At 52.7% G+C, this 17,256-nt stretch overlaps 1 protein-coding gene across 1 annotated transcript in view; it reads right to left on the reverse strand.

Annotated features, from left to right (window-relative positions):
- The window catches only part of TMPRSS13 (transmembrane serine protease 13), a 31,730-nt gene extending 20,445 nt beyond the window's left edge, over positions 1-11,285 (reverse strand). Inside the window, exons 1-2 of the mRNA XM_052653037.1 lie at positions 11,177-11,285; positions 8,568-8,683 (exon numbers count right to left, since the gene is read on the reverse strand). Of these exons, the coding sequence (XP_052508997.1) occupies positions 8,568-8,683; positions 11,177-11,285 (225 nt within the window). The remainder of the gene's footprint in view (positions 1-8,567; positions 8,684-11,176) is intronic.
- Positions 11,286-17,256: the final 5,971 nt, after the last annotated feature.

The following is a 17,256-nucleotide window of genomic DNA, read 5'->3' on the forward strand; positions in this document are numbered from 1 at the left end:
CCTTGTTCTCCCCTCTTCTCAGTAACAAGGGAACTCATGCGCACTCACACACACACAAACACACACACACACACACACACACACCAACACAACAGGAGAGGTAGAAGGCAGGGGAAGAAGGTGACCAAGGTCCTTAACCTTACTCAGCTATAGGAGAAGTGATTCATTCATTTAGAGTTAGCACTTTAATCCGTAGTTACAGAGGAGTTAACGTGCTTTATATGTATTTATTCACTTGATCTTGAGAAACAACCCTATGAGGAGGGAACGCTGATTATCCCTATTGTGCATCCAGGGAAACAGAAGCAGAGAGTTTGATCAAAACTTGATCTCACGTGAGAGTGGCAGAGCCAGGGTGTGAGCCCAGAAAGTTGGGCTCTGAAGGTCGTGTTCAACCAGGAGGCTTTGCGGCCTCTCTAAGGAGGGAGGTGAGAGTTAAAGCAGCTGCGGCCAGAGCAGGTGATCCACGAACGCCCGCGCTGTTCCCCCGTGGAAAGCCTTTCAGTTCAGTTCAGTTCGGTCGCTCAGTCGTGTCCAACTCTTTGCGACCCCATGAATCGCAGCACACCAGGCCTCCCTGTCCATCACCAACTCCCGGAGTTCACTCAAACTCACGTCCATCGAGTCCGTGATGCCATCCAGCCGTCTCATCCTCAGTCGTCCCCTTCTTCTCCTGCCCTCAATCCCTCCCAGCATCAAAGACTTTTCCAATGAGTCAACTCTTCGCATGAGGTGGCCAAAATACTGGTGTTTCAGCTTCAGCATCATTCCCTCCAAAGAAATCCCAGGGCTGATCTCCTTTAGAATGGACTGGTTGGATCTCCCTGTATTCCAAGGGACCCTCAAGAGTCTTCTCCAACACCATAGTTCAAAAACTTTGGGTGCACTCAATTTGGGACTAGGAGTTGGTGAGCAGCCAGGGCTGATGGAAAACCTTCGAGCAGCCTCTGGTGGCAGCCATGCCCTGGTCTGTAGGACACCCAGGCCCTATCACCAGATTAGGCCTCCTCTCTCCTCTCCCTGGCCCCTTACGGAGGTCTCTGCCTTCCCTCACACCACCTCTGCCTTCTAAGCCCCTGTACGTGTCCCCAGCACAGCAGGGGGAGCTGGGGGCTAGCCTGGCCTAGGGGGTCGCGTCTGCCCCTCATTCTCATTTTTGCTGAAGGTTGACTGAACACCAAGGAGGGCAACGGGGGAGCAGCAGGAAGTGGGGGGAGCCAGGACCTGTGCTCAGGGTCCCTGCACTGGGGGTACAGTCAGCAGGGCTGTGAGGAGGGGATGTGCTCTGGACCTCAGGCTCCTCCTTTTCATCTTTCACCTACCACTGTGCTTAAATGCATTTGACATTATTAGTAAGCAGCCCAGTTACTAAAAAGTCCTGCTTATTAGAACATCAAACTCAAGTCAACACTATCAAGCCTACCAGGCAGGGTTGGTTGTTTTTTTTTTTAACTCCATCTTCTAAGAGTCAGAGGTAACGGATTTAGTTACTTCTTTGTTTTTCTGGAGGCTGTGAGATGAATCCAAGATGGAATGTCACGTCCCTGACTATACTCAGCTTGCCAGGGGCAGGGACCAGGAGTGACTATCCCAGGAGTCACTAGTCCCTGGGGTTCACTGACAGATGTGGGTAAATACACATGGTCCAGATGCCCCGGCCAGCAGAGCACGACACACGCGTGTGTGTTTAGGGACGTGAAGAGCACCTGCAGCAGCTGCTGACCCAGATGAACCAGAGCCCAAATTTCCTTCCTACCCTCGTTGTCTAGAGGCTAGAGCTCCACAGAACAAAGACAGGTTATGCCCCCGGAAGCCTCAAGGGCATCAGGACAGGAGTCGGAGTAGGGAGAGGAGGTGAGAATATGTGTAAATGTACAATGCCTCTGTTCACAGCACTGGCTTTGGTGTCAGGCAGACCTGGGCCCCAATCCTAGGTCTCACCCGAGGTGTGACTTTGGACAAGCCCCTCAACTTTCCTTTTTCTTAATCTGTAGAATAGGACTAGTCGTCCTGAGGATTCAGTGAGATAAAATAGGAAATCTCTGGCCTGTGTCCAGCAGGAAATGGTCATTCCTCTCTCCCCTTGCACTGGCGCACCCAGCACCCACCGTGCTGAGATTTAACAGCCCTGGGGCATGACCAGAGGGCTATAAGGTGGTATGAGCTCATCTTTGGAGAAAGTAGGAACTGGACAAAGACCAGACCAAGGTCCTACCACGAGAGGGACAAGCTCAGGCTGGGTAGGGTCCCGTCCTTCCTTCCCAGCAGTCACCCAAGCCTCAGCGCCTGCCCGGGACCTTGGCATGGTGGCATCCCCACTGACCTACCAGGTCTCCGTCTGTGATGCTCATAATATAAGTTTATCCCCACCTCAGGGGAAATTCCCATAACTCAAGACAATAATATGATAATAGCTCCCAGTGAGTGGCGCTTTAGAGTTTACAATAAACCTGCATATCTGTGGCCTCCTGGGGTCCTCACTCCATCCGTGGGAGGTTGACACATCTGGAAGCCCATTTTGTAGATGAGGAATCCAAGGCTCAGAGCACAGATTGCCCAGAACCTCAGAGTCCGGAACTGCCACAAACCGGCATGCATCTGAGCCCCCTGCCCCCCTGAGTCAGCAGCCAGAGGCTGCTGGCACACCTTCTCTCTGAACTCCGCACGGGCTGCTTGTTGTGCATCTGTGACGTGGCCTGAGAACCGGGCCTGGGGCCTCGCAGGGCTGGGAGCACCAGAGGGGATCTGGGGGTGGGGCCGGGGGTCCCTACAGGGATCTCGACCTTGTGGAACTTTCTGGTGGGAACCAGTGTTGGTCCCAGAGGCCTGTCAGGATCTCGGGTGGAACCTGGTGGTCAGGAGCCCTCTAGAACTCTCGAAGCCAGGTGGTAATTCTGGGAAAGTGACTTGACCTCTGTACATCTTGGTTTCCTCATCTGTTCGGTGAGCTGGTCACCCTGCTTCATAGCATTGCAGTGGTGGGTGATGAATGCAGAGTAAGCGCTTGGTGACCATCACGCTTGGTGATGGCAGGTGGGTAGGTGTCTATTTGCTTGTTTGTTAAAGATACTGGGCTTCAGATGGAAAAATTTGTGTTCAAATATAACGACATCCATGCCTGACTGGCTCAGGCAGGCGAGTTAACCCTTCAGAATCTGTCTCCCCACGTGCGAAATGGGACTGACCTTGTCTCCTTCCCCCAGATAGGCGAGGAATCTATATGGCAGAGCCCAGTTTATAAATGCTCATCACTGTAACAAATGGAACAGCCCACCAGACGTCTCACTTGATCCCATTTCAACCTCATAACAGCTTCCGTGGTTGGTATTATTAACTCCATTTTACAGATTTTGAAACTGAGCTTCAACGTGGTTGAGAATATGCCCAAATTCACATCTCAGTTAATTGATGGGCTTGGATTCTCACCAGGCTCCCTCAGAGCAAGTAGAATCTGGCCCCAGAGTATCAAGAAGGCCCATAGTAACTTCCTGCATTTCTTCAGGGTTTACAATTTGCAAAGAGCTTTTATACCCTTTATTCCATTTTTCACAAGGCTCTTAGTTAACAAGCTGGACAGAAATTTTTATCTCCAGTTTATACATGAGGAAACTGGGGTTCAGAGGCACTCAAGAGCATGCCTAAAACCTCTAAAAGGATTAGTGGTCTTGGGACTTGATCACAAGCTTCTGATCCTGTTACCCCATCAAGGGCAGGAGCTGTGTAAGAAAGGGCTGAGAGGCCTGCAGTGGTGAAGGCCCAGAGGAAGATGGGGGTGGGTAGACCTGGGGGAGGCTGGAGGGAACAGGGGGCGGGAGGCAGAGCAGGAGGCCAAGAGCAGCCATGAGAGGCAGGGTCCCTGTCCCTGATGCTGGCTTCACCTACAGGTAGGTCCCAACTTGCCCACCCTAGGCCTTGACCAACAGGAAGCAGAGATGAGCTGAGCCCTGGCGTCCTGGCAGGAAACCACCTGGGTCCCTCTTCTCTGAGTCTAGAGGGAGGTGGGACCTGTAAGATGGAACCAACCCAGGGGCTTGGTGCCCAAGGAGCCAGGTGGAAGGGTGAGTCGTCTCCAGTCAGACTCTTTCAAACTGTTGACTCTGGGCCTCTGTGGCCCAGCACAAAGACTTCCCAGGGTTGGGAGGCAGGGGGTGGGGGTGGAGGAGAAGCTGGGGGGAGGGGAGAAAGAGTGATACCCCAGAAGGGGCTGGACGCCCCAGGAGCACAAGCGCTCTAGTGTCAGACAGGGTGGGAGGCAAGTGGAGAGTTTCTGAGCCCGCGGACCAGGGACCTCCAGGTGCCAGACAAAGCAGCCCATGTGGGGAGCCACCCAAGTGTGTGCCCCTAGCGGGGACAGAGGATGAAAGTGCGGCCCCAAGACCAGAGGAACACAGCGTCAGAGAGAGGCCATTGACTCCGTCTTCCTGACTCCAAACATCACAGGTCATGCTAGATATTCTCATTTTCCGGGACCCCCAGAATAGGAGGTTCCATGGCCATTGGCGGCCTGCCACCCCACCTTCCCAGAAGTCCTTCCTGAGGTCTAGCCTACTAGAGCAGTAACTCATTTCCTTTCCTCAATTCTTGGAGAGCAGTTGCTGAGATTCCAGCATCCCTCCTGGAGACCTGACCTCACCCTCAGGGCAGATGCCTTGAGCAGGTGGGGAACAGGGTGGGGAGGAGACTTCCTGCCCTTGGTCCTGGACACAAGGGGTAGAGCCCAGGCCTGAACCGGCCTGACTCCTGGCCTTGGCCCGTGAGCAGCAGACCCAGTAATGGAACTCAGAGGACCAAGGCCCAGGCTCTCCACAACCTACCTGCAGACCAGAGGCTCCTCTGCCTTCCCTGGGAGGCGGTGGGGGACAGGGCAGAGCCGAAGCCTGGGTGACTCAGGGCTGTTTCCCTGGCTTAGCACTGCCAATCCTAAGGCATTTCTTCCTGTCTAACCCCATCCACCCCTGGCGTGGTCTCTGGGTTTACCCCTCAGCAAATAGAGCTGTGAACCCTCACCCTCTTATGGACCAGGCCTACACCCCAGGTGGCCGCTGCTGCCTGGCTGTGTCTCTGCAGCTCCCAGGGACCCCTGCTCAAAACTCATCCAGTCCCCTCAAGATGTTCTGGGGCAGGAGGAGGGAGGCAGGGCTGGGGTCCGCAGGAAGGCAGCGGGGATGGGCCAGGGAGAGGGCTGACAAGAGCAGGCCCGGTCCTGGGCCCCGGGGCTCTTTCCAAGCACTTTCCTGGCCAGGAGTTGCTGAGGATTATTATGCCCATTTTACGGACAAGAAAGTAGAGGCCCTAATTATTTGTATGCTTTGCTCAAAGTTGCTCAGGTACGTCTTGTCTAATCACAGAACAGGGACTGAAACTAGAGACCTGCCCTCTGTACCAACTGCATCCAGGGTAGAGGCACCATGGCTCGTGGGCCAGGGCTTCCTGCTGCAGCTCTGCCCTGGCCCCTCACCTGGTGGGGGATGGGGGTGAGCTAGCAAGCCCCCGGGTGTGTCCTGCCCTTGGCCTCTCTGCATCTCCTGCAGGCCCAGCCAGAGGTGCCAGGGAGGCGGGGGCCTCTGGCTGTGCTGAGTGATGTCATAGTCACTCTCAGATTGCTTCATCTCAGCAGTTACGTGGCTGCCGCCATGGACTGTGCCCTGGGCTTTCCGCAGCGACAGTTATTTACCCACGGACGGCAGCCTGCACTCTGTGCGTCACTCAGAGCCCCGGGCAGCACAGGGAAAAGTACCCTTTAATAACGTCTCATGCTAGACTTGAGAGTGTCCGCCTGCAATAGAGATCCAGACGTGGAGAACGGACTTGCGGGCACAGGAGGGGAAGAAGAGGGTGGGACGAACTGAGAGAGTTGCGCTGGTCGGTGCTAAGTCGTTTCGGTCGTATCCGACTCTTTACGATCTCATGGACCGTGGCCCACAGGCCCCTCTGTCCATAGCGTTCTCCAGGCAAGGATACTGGAGTGGGTTGCCATGCCCTCCTCCAGGGGATCCTCCCGACCTGCATCTCTCACATCTCCTGGGTTGGCAGTGGGTTCTTTACCACTAGTGCCACCTGAGAAGCCCCGAGAGGGCAGCACAGGCATATATACACAGCCGTGTGCATAACGCAGGGAGCTCAGCCCAGTGATCTGTGATGACCTGGAGAGGTGGGGTGGCAGTCGGGGTGGCAGAGAGGCTTAGAGGGAGGGGGTCTGTTGTTGTTGTTCAGTTGCCCAGTCGTGTCTGACTCTTTGTGACCCCATGACTGCAACATGCCGGGGGCGGGTGGAGGGGGGATATATGTATACATATAACTAATTCACATTGCTGTTCAGCAGACACTAACGCAACATTGTAAAGCAATTATACTCCAATTTTTAAACTAAATTAATTTTTTTTTATTTAAAAAGAAAAAAAGGTCTACCTGCGGCAACTTGAACATGTCTTCAGGGCCAAGGGCAGGTCCGTCAGGGCCCTTCAAGTCCAGCCCAGACTGACTGGGCCTCCCTCCTCAGCCCCAGGCTGTGCTTTAGGCTGTCTACAGACTAGAAGCATCTTGAAATCTCCCTAGTCCAACCCATTTTCCTACTGCTGAGGTCATTAAGGCCCAGAAAGGCAGTGTGACTTGCTGAAGGTCACACAGCCAGCGGGGGCAGTGCCAGAATCAGAATCAGGACCTGACTCCTGTCCTCAGGCTGCTGCCCACCTCCAGGGTCCCCCTACTGCCCACCCCTTAACAAGTTCAGAAAAGGAAAGACTCTTCACTAGCTTGAGGCCCCTGAGGCAGTGTTGCTCTTCCAGGGATCCTTAGCATCAAGGAGGTTCGAGGGCTAGGCACCCCAGCACTCCAGGGTAGGCAGGAAGAGGTGGTCCCCAACCCTGCAGAAGCCGGGATACCAAGAAAGATCAGGAGCCCCTTTAACAGCACCCGAAAAGCTCCCTGGCTTATTGGGAGCCTGTGGAGCCCATGGGCCACGGCAGGGGAGCCTGAACGCCCTCCAGCATGAACTGGACTGGATCAGAGAGGTTCAGCCTTCTTTCCATCCCCACTGCCCAAGCCAGGCTTCGTCGCATCTCCAGTACACAGGGCTGACTCCTCCCCTCCTTTCCCTGGACCCGGAGAAACCCCACAGATACAGGGCCTCAGAACGCAGGCAGATTCCCCAGCATCTCCTCCCACCCAGCCCCCAGTACCACCCCGCCACCCCCCTGCACACCCCCCCCCCCCCCCCCCCCCCCCCCCCCCGCCGCCAACCACACACACACACAAGCAATGTTAGCCTAAGGGGCCCGAAGCAGCCTGGAATTAAACTGGGCTCCAGGACAAGGAGCTGGAGCTGTGAGGCGCCCCTCGCCCCATGCACTGAAGGCACCAGGGAGTCTTGCTTCTGCTCTGAACCAGCTCTGTGACCTGAGGGATAACGGCATTCCTTTCTGGAGCTGGCAACTTTACACAATGAAGGGACTTGAACAATCAGCTGTTTTCCAGAGACAGACTCACAGACTCTGAGACTGAGCTTACGGTTGCTGGGGCGTGTGAGGGATAGTCAGGGAGTTGGGGATGGACATGTACACACTGCCATATTTAAAATGGATAACCAATAAGGACCTACTGTCTAGCACAGAGAACTCTGCTCAGTGTTATGTGGCAGCCTGGATAGGCTGGCAGTTTGGGGGAGAATGGATACATGTATATATATGGCTGAGTCCCTTCCCTGTTCACCCGAAACTATCACAATGTTGTTTGTTACTGGGCTGGTATACCCCAATACAAAATAAAAAATTTAAAATAAATTTAAAAAAACAACCAGCTATTTTCAGACAAGTTTCTACTGAGCATTCGAAGTTCCATGGAGACGCCTTGGAATCCAGCTTAGTAAGTAAAAGTTTTCAAGTCCTTTATCCCACTTCAAACAGAGCAGATGAACTTTTCAGTTTGATACAATGGGTTCCAGATAAGATTTCATCTGAATGAAAGAGGCTGCTGCCACAAAGAACTTGAAAATTGCCAGCATGATTGGGAGCTAAAGTTCCTTCTAGTCTATGATGACTCTTAAACATGTGAAAAAGCTGGGGATCCCTATTAGGCCAGAATGAAAACACCTTCCTATTCATTCATTCATTCATTAATCAAATAGTTCAAAGAGTATTGAGTACTCCCTATTGCCAAGCAAACAATGTTTGGTTTCCCAGGAACTTGGTTCCTCAGTTTCTCCTTATGTCCCCTCTCTGCCAATGGTGGAATGTTGACACAGTTCAGGGTTGCTATGAATGGGAGCCCCGTGGGCAGTCCTGGGTGCTGCTACCCTACCACAGAATCCACCTGGCATTATCAAGGCCTCCACTTGGCTGACAAAGCCCGGGGTTCCCTGTGCTAACTTCCCTCATGCCCCAGTCCAGCACCCTCCCTGCCTGGCTGGGCACCATCCACCCCCATTGTTGCCATACCAAGAGGAAGCTGTTTTGCCAAAACACTTACCCAAGACACTGAAGCTAAGTGGCTATTGTTACATCAGTCGGTCTTCCTGCCCAGCACCCAGCCTGCAGCCTTGTACGCACACACCCCCCCACACTGATGCTCACATTTGCCAGGTCACAGGGACAACACAGGGGGCGGCAAGGCAGGCTGGGCTTGGCGGAAGGCTGCTCAGCACCAGTGCCAATCCGGAACCCAGAGGTCTCAGGTGAGGGCTGCATACCTGCAGGGACAAAGGGCAGGTGCCGGAGGTCCTAGGGGGTGCCTACACTTTAGGGTCTAGGGAGTGGCAGAGTCACCTGAGCCTGCTGTCTGCCATCTTGGGAACCTGACAAGCCTCCCGTAGAGAGGCTGCCTCATCCTGGATCAGACTTGGGATCTCCAGCCATTCTCAAGTCCACTGCATCCGTGGTCTTGGAAAACCTGCTCCACTTTAAGTAGACCCAGGAGGGGAAGAGCCACTCTACAGAGGATTGTTGCTTTATCAGTGGATCTACTCCTGTCTTTCTTTAATTAATGTGACACTTCTTTTTAAGGATTAAGAATGTGAAGCCTTATGAAAAAACACAAAATACACACTATTTTTTAAGAAGCAACGTGCATCTCCGTGGTGGCACAGCTGTAATTCCACTGTATGTGATTCCAGAGACGGTCACGGAACCAGAAAAGGGCCTCGGGGCAGTTTGTCCAACCCTCTCGTTTTGTAAGTGGGGAAACTGAGGAACAGAGAACAGAAGATATTTGTCCAGATTTAGAGGAGCTAGGACCAGACCCTAGACAATGATGATGATGGCAATAAATCTTAGCTATGAATATAGGTCTACCTGTATATCTATATCTATCCAACTATGCTAGACATTCTCGTCAAAGAGCCTTATTATGTGAAAGACACTGTTCTAAGACTCCTTGAAGTAGATACTACATTGGTTCCATTTCACAGATGAAGAAACTAAGGTATGGAAAGGTTAAGTAATTGGTTCAAAGTCACAGCTGACCAGGAACTCGGTCAGTGTTCTGTCCACCACACCCTACAGCTTCTCCTTTGAATACAAAGAAGCTCTGAACCTTCTCTACCTTCTTTCCAAGATTCCCCTGAAGTCCCGACCAGCTCTCAGAGAAGCTTCATCAGGCTGAAGTCCAGTGGCCACCATCTTTCTCACTCCTCTATGGAGCTGATGGTCAAAAAGTACAACGCATCTTTCTAGACAGAGTCCTCAGGGAGAAGGCACAGCCTTGGATGATCAATTACTCCCACTCTGCTCTTAATCAATTTCATTTGTATTAAGAAACCCACTGCAGATAAGATTAAAACCTGCAGGAAGCTCTCTCTGTCCCCCCGTCAGGCTCACAATCTTGGAGGTTCCACCTTAAATAAGGGGACAAATCTAAGAACCCTAATTAAGGAAGCAATTGTTCAGTTCTTTCATTCCGAGGTAAGTTAGGACAGCCTCCCAGAGTGAACATGGCACCTGCCACACATGCGCCATTTATCCATCAATAATGAAAAGCTTGCATCCATCCTGTGCTCCAGTGACCTTCCATGTTGGTCCCTAACTCTGGAGAGGTGAGCTTCCTAGCAGATATCACCCACTCCCATCACCCTGCCCCAGGGACTGACCCTTCAGATAGCTTCTGTTCTCACCCCTCTTGTCTAGGAGCTATGAAGTTTAGGTTCCCAGCAAGTTATCAAGGAGCATGACCCATGGCTGAGACCATGGGCTCACTTTCCCCGTACCTCAGACAAAACTCCCTCTGCATTACACTTACTGCTCACCAGAGGCTCCGATGACCCCCAGAAGCCTAGGGTCAAATGACCTTGGTGAGGCAGAGACATGAGCCAAGAAGTCCAGAGCAGAGGGCAGGAGAGAAAACCCAGGACAGAAAAGTCAAGAAGGAGCTGGAAAAAAAATGGCAGGAGAGATGATGGCAACGTGTGCAGAAACACTTCTGGGGTTCAGAATGGACCACAAGCCCACTGTCAACCAGGACATAGGCTTCCGTTCCAGAGGTGGCCCATCCTTCCCCAAGTCCTAGATTCTACCACACCAGTAGAGACCAGAAGAAGGTGGGGATGCGCAGAAAATAAGACCCAAGGAGAAGTTAGAGCACAAGAGGAATGTCCCTCAAGAAAACAAAGCTGAGCTGAGGAATCGTTGAACAAAAGCTTTGGAAGCCTTCAGATGTACATGGCTGGCTTTCCACAGAGGACAGTTGGCTGCGCTCCACCACCAGAAGCAGAAGAGGAAAGTCACCTTGGTTGCAGCAGAAGGAATCATGGTTAGCCATAAGGAAGCACTTTCCAAGCGTGATGCTTATGGAGGCTCAAAATAATGACTGAGGGAGGCTGAAAAAGCCCCTTGAAGATCTTAAATGCACATAGAAAGTCACCTTTTCCAGGATGGTTTAGTGAGGAAGTTTCCCAAGATAACCTTGAAGCTTGGTGAGAATGCTATTAATAATTTTTTGTGATTCTCAAACCAGCTAAGACTTCCCAGGAGCACACACACTGGCTGGGGTTTTCAGAGACCACAGAGTGGGAAGCCGGGATCCAGCCACAGAGCCCAGGGGCTGCTTCCTGACCAGTCTCCAAATCCCATCAGCTTCTCCTCCCATGCAGCCCCTTCTAGGAATTGTGATAAAGCAGGCTGCCCAAGTAGCTGCCAAGTAGCTCCTGGGAAAGGCACCTTCAATTTCCTATGAAACCCAATGCGCACACGGGTGCCCGTGCCACACCTAGCTGCCAGACCCATCCCTGCTTTCCCGGTGCTAGGAGGTTCTGGCCCGAGGTCCCCAGACGCACTCACCCGGCAGCTGTCCCCTTCCATGGTCTCCCAAGGCCTGAAGCCTCCGGACTCAGCTGGTGTCGAAGGGAAGATCCATGTTGGCCTCTGGCGTCCCAGGCATGTAGGGAAAAAGGGGGTTGGAACTGAGGGCCGCCCCCCCACACCCACCCCCCCCCCGCAGCTGGGCGGGGAAGCTGGTTGGGACATGTGAAGTAATCCCATGTATGAACAACAGCGCAGAACTAGCCAGACCTGTCCCCTGCCCCTCCTCCAAGGCCTCCACAGTTACTCAGCAAATGCCAAATACCCAGAGGATGAAGCTACCTTTATTCCTAAAGCTGCCCCCACAAAGTCAGCTGTTGGGGAGAACAGGGGTTCCAGATTGCCTCTTTCAGAAGAGGATTCTGGGAGACAAAATGGCCCAAAATGTCCTCACAGCACCTGTGAGGACGATCTTAGCCTTGCCAACCTCGGCTCCTAAAACAGGTGCTTCTGAGCCCTCTGAGGTACGATCCTGTGCCCATGGGGCTCGGTCAAGCTCAGAGGCCTACCCATGGCAGGACAGTGTGAACCTTCGTCTGCAAGGACCGCACGTCCACATCTCAAATCAGGACATGTGGTCTGGCAAAAACAATTTTTTTTTTGCTTATTTCTATAAAAACGCTAAAGGAAATTAAAATCAAACGGCTTCTAATTATGCACATAATGAATTGCCTCTATTGAAAACGATAAAATGTTATGAAACAAGACATCAAAACCAGTGCAAATAAAACATACAAATGTTTTGAAGGGAAAAGGTTCCAAGAAATCCTAGGCTGACTCATGGTTCCATACCTCTGCCCTATACTGTCAAAAGAAGTCGAGTCTAAAGAAACAGAGCAAGAGGAGCCGTGAAGGGTTACTTAGCACCTCCACACCCAGCTGAGCTGCTGAGAACAGCGGAAGGTGAGCTTCAGGAAGAACCTTCCAGACTCTGAGTATCTGGAGCACAAAGATCATAGAACTGCAGATCTTTTAGAGCCTGAAGGAAGCTGAGAGTTCATCTAGTGATTCAATCTCCTCACTTTACAGATGGAAAACCTGAGAGCCAAGAGCCTGAGGAATCTGTACAAGTCACATCTAACAAACAATAGCAACAGCAGAAATAATAATAAGGTGCTGGGTATCCTACCAAATGCTTCACATACAGCGATGCGTTTAATCCCTACAACAATCCTATTCACCCATCCTTCACTCATTCATTAAACAAATATGTGTTAAGGGCTTCTTATGTCCCTGGCACCATTTTAAGTGCTGGGGACCCAGTAAACAAAATAAGTGAGGACCCCTGCCTTATGGCAGTAGCATTTGGGGGGTGGGGCAGACAAAAATAATTTTTAAAATAAACAGATAGATAATAATGATGGTGATAGATAGAAGATACAGTGTTAGAAAGGGGAGAATGTCATAGAGCAAAACAAGGCAGGGAAGGAGATTGAGAGGGCTGGGGAAGCAAAATCACAATTCGAAACAGGAAGGTCAGGGAGGGCCTCACTGAGGGGACATTCAAGCAACAACAACGGATGTGACTACTATTGTCTCCATTTACATACAGGAAGATGGAAAGTTCTAGATCAGATTGGAAACCATTGGCTCCAAAGGTGCTTTGAGGGAAATCGAATTCAGAAGCAGAAGGATGGAGGAGAGGCATTCTGGAGGGCCCAGGCAGAGACCCCAGGGGTCTGCAGATTTGGGTGATTTGGGGCATCACTGCCCTGGCTCTCCAAAAGAACTCAGCTTTGGCCCCATCCCCTTCTCCCTCCCTCCACCAGCCTGCCATGGCAGGGGGACTCCTCCCACATGGTTATCCATTCCCAAGGAGATGCCAAATTGTGCCTTGTCTTCCCTCTTTCCTAGGGAGGCACCTACCCCGACTCAGGCCACCAGGGACTAAGGCTGGAGACTGGCATTGGGCCTTTCCTTCCACACACCAGACTTGAGGACCCCTACTCTGTCCCCCAGGCAGACCACTGGCCTCCCAGGGTCACCCTTAACTTCACGTCATTCTCTGAAGGTCCCACCAGCCTCTGATAAGAGCTCAGGATTGGGGTCCTGGGCCAGCCTGGGGGGATGGGAATCCCACCTTGGAGATAAAGGCCAGCTATGTGAACTTGGAGGTTTTCAGATTCACTCTCTGGAAGACTGTGGTGACACATCCACCCCCAGAGAATATGTCCAGCACTGTGAGGCTCTGGAGAGATGTTGGTTGTATTTCTTGCTCTGTTCTTTGGGTCCATCAGAGACACAGGTTGTCTCAGCATCCTTGCTGACCAAGCCTTAGGACCCACGTGGAAAGCTCCACCAGCCATTGGTTCAGTTCAGTCAGTGCTGATGGCTCAGCACCAGGCCCCACAGTAGCTGCTGGGGTGAGGGTGGCAAAGAACAGAAGGGCAGGACCCTGCCCGGGGTTGGGGGAACACGCAGGATATGTGCGGGGGCTGCGAGGAGGCGATGAGGGACACTGAGGCTTGAAATTCTGCGCTGGTAGTTTTCCTCTTTCCAGAGGGGTTGGTGCTGGGCTGGCCTAAGGTCTGGACTCTCCTCCAACAGAACTGGCCTTGGGGAAGACCTGCCTCTGCCCTGGGCTTCTGCACTGTCTTGTCTCCACAGAAGGAAGACACCTGGTCACACCATCCTCAGTTCTCTCCGACCAGGAACCCGACCTTGACCACTTCCCACCCAGAGGCAAGCAGTGAGACAGACCCAGGTGTTCATTTGCTGCATTCATCTCCACTGCAGTGGGGACCCCAGGCCATCCGTATCCTCGTCCTTTCCTGCCTCTGGGTCATTTTCCTTCAGGGTGGAGGAGGTTTCACATAAAATATATCATCCATGCAAACAAGCAAGTGCCTCAAGGCAACCCCAAGAGCGTGAAGAGTGACAGAAATCTCACTACTATTTTGAGACTAAACTCTTGGCACTCCACTTTTCACGGCTGCTCCAGTCGCCACTACCCAGGTCCTTGCGAGCTCCTTCCTAGGGCTACAGATTGGGAACCGAGGCTCTTAGCCATTCTATTTGCACCTGGTTGCCAATGGTCCTGGCTCCTGAATCCTTCAGCAGCCTCACTCCCGAATTTCTTCCTCGATTCCTCCGTGGAAACTCTGAGTGCCCGCCCTCCTAGGCACCCCACTTCTGAGCTTCTCCATCACTCAGAGCTCTGCAGAAGGGTTTCCCTTCAGGTCTAAGGGAAGCCAGGACACACAGACCACATACTTAGAGGCCAGGCAGAGAGGAGTCACCCTCAAGGGAATAAGTCACCAGGAGAGACTCCTTGGGTCAAGACACCTGCCCCACCCCAGAATCTGTACTACCCCCACCCAGCCCCCGCTCCCCACCCCCCAGCCTCCAGTCCAGCACTCTCCCTGAGTCCAGACCAGCAGGGCCACTGGCCCGGATCAACACCAGGTACTTGGCTAAGGATGCTCCCAGATAGTATAAGGGGAGGCTGGATAGAGTGGGGGTACTTTTTTCCAAACCAAGAAGAAACAATCCATGTGCCTAAATGATGTCCCTGGTCCCAGCTGGCCCCTTGGGTAGCCTGAGGAAGACTGGTAGGGGGCTCGCTGGTGGGGCACGGCTGAGGCTTCCCAAGTCCTACAGATAAGGGGCCTCTTGGCTTGAGTAATGGGGAGAGCAGAGGGAGGAAGGCCGGGCATACCTAGAAAAGAAAGGTGGGCAGGAAGCCTGAGCATGGCCAAAGGACCACCTGGTGACCCCACAGCTGAGTGCCTTGGAGGGTCCAGAACCCTCAGCCCAGGAGCCAGCGTTCCCCTTAGTTGTGGAGTTTCTACCCCTTGGGTCTGGCGCAGGATCAACAGGAGGCAGAGAGGTACCATGGGTCTTCTCCCCGTGATCATCACAGTTCCCATCACAGTTCCCATCACTGTCTAGGGTGGTTAGCATCACCCCAAATCCATGATTACATGGGATAAACTAGGTAAGACGCCTCTGGCAGAACCCTGGGCTACCTTGGCACACTCTGGCCCCTGCTCCCTCTAACAGTGGGCAGTGAGCAAGGCTGGGCCTGTCCTCAGGATGTCCCAGGCCACAGCAGCCAAGCCTTCTCAGATGGACCCTCTGTGATGCCCCTCCCTGGAAGCCACCCAGCTGTGCCCAGATGGGAGTGGAACATGCACCATCTGGAGATAATCCTAGGTGCCACCTGTTTCCAAAGAAGGATTTGGCGCAGCTGCTCTTCCTCATGATTCCCCCCGACCTGTCTCTCCGAATTCCCAGTCCCCCTCCCAGCAGAAGTCAAGTCCCGCTTCAGCATGACAGCCCCTCTCACATTCGGGGGAATGGTTTGGTGACCCTCTGAGTTGGCATCTGCCCACCTGAACACACCCAGTTCCTTCACTTGCTCCTAGTGTGAGGGGATGTCAAGGTCTTCTTCCCTCCACGAATTTCTCCAAAATTGGGCCCACGGCTGCTCTGGCCCCCCTGAAACATGGGCCCAGAGTCAGGGCCCCCACAGTCATATTTACACGGGCTCCTCCTTGAGATAAAAGCAGGTGGCACAGGTGGTAAAGAATCCGCCAGCAATGCAGGAGACCCGGGTTCGATGCCTGGGTCGGGAAGATCCCCTGGGGAAGGGAACGGCTACCGGCTCCAGTATTCTTGCCTGGAGAACCCCATGGACAGAGGAGCCTGGCGGGCTACAGTCCACGGGGTCAGAAAGACTGGGACGGGACTGGGCGGCTGAGCACACGCAGCGGTTCACCAGGACCACCCACTGACTGCTGCTAATTTTTCCACAGGACTGAAGCACCTGCAAGCAGACTGATGGCGCTGGCAGACAGGTGGAGAGTATGCCCTGCAGAGGCGCACTGTGCTACCTGGGCACAGCCAGTCAAATACTTTCAGAGTGTGAGAATAAATGAGACACTGCTGTGGCCACGAGACTCCCACGTCAGACAGCAACGTCTCTACTCCTCTCTGATCCATCTGAGAAGCCTTTCTGGAGGAGGAGGTGAGATTCCAGGAAGTGTGAGAGGCAGGCAGTAAGACAGGCTGGCACTCTGGGGCTGCCAGGGGGAATGTGAGAGGCCTTAAAGGAACATTCAGAGCAGGGAGTGTTGAGCGGTTTGTACAACAGACTTTGAGATCTGGCATGGAAGCAAAGAATTGATGCTTTCAAACTGCTGTGCTGGAGAAGACTCTTGAGAGTCCCTTGATCAAACCAGTCAATCCTAAAAAAAAAAAATCAACCTGAATATTCATTGGAGGGCCTGATGCTGAAGCTGACGCTCCAATACTTTGGCCACTTGATGTGAAGACCCAACTCACTGGAAAAGACCCTGATGCTGGGAAATATTGAAGGCAGAAGAAGGGAATGACAGAGGATGAAATGGTAGGATGGCATCACCAACTCAATGGACTTGAATTTGAGCAAACTCCAGGAGTTAGTGAAGGACAGGGAAGCCCAGCGTGCTGAAGTCCATGGGGCTGCAGAGAGTCAGACACGACTTAGAGACTGGACAGCAAGAATCTCAACTCTCCGGGTACGACTCTGTGTCCTTGGGCAAGTTACTCCTCATCTCAGAGCCTCCCTCAGACGGGGATAATGGTTCCTCTCAAACAAAGTACGTATGCCCACTCACTGAAAGCATTTGTATAAAACACTTGGCACAGGCCTTGGTACATAGTACCCACCAATAAATAACAGCCATTGTGATATAATTTCTAAATTTGGTTGAACAGCAAATACTGCTTTGAGCAGGTATAGCGAGGGTTAAGACCCATGCTTTGAATCCGAAGCCCAGAGAGAAGGATCCTTACTGGAAGGGTGGTGGAGGGAAGCCCTGGGCTACGGCCCAGCACTGGACTTTGGTTGCTGCCGTGTTACTCTTAAGCAACTTCTTCCCAGGGGCCCCTAGTCTCGGCTTCCTTACCTCTAAACAGTGAGGTCCTTTTCAACTCTGGAGAACCTCATCTCTAAGCAGAGAGACTGGGCACAAGAGAAGGGAGTCAA

This window comes from Budorcas taxicolor, chromosome 15 (assembly GCF_023091745.1).
Source record: "Budorcas taxicolor isolate Tak-1 chromosome 15, Takin1.1, whole genome shotgun sequence".
NCBI classification, from domain to species: domain Eukaryota; kingdom Metazoa; phylum Chordata; class Mammalia; order Artiodactyla; family Bovidae; genus Budorcas; species Budorcas taxicolor.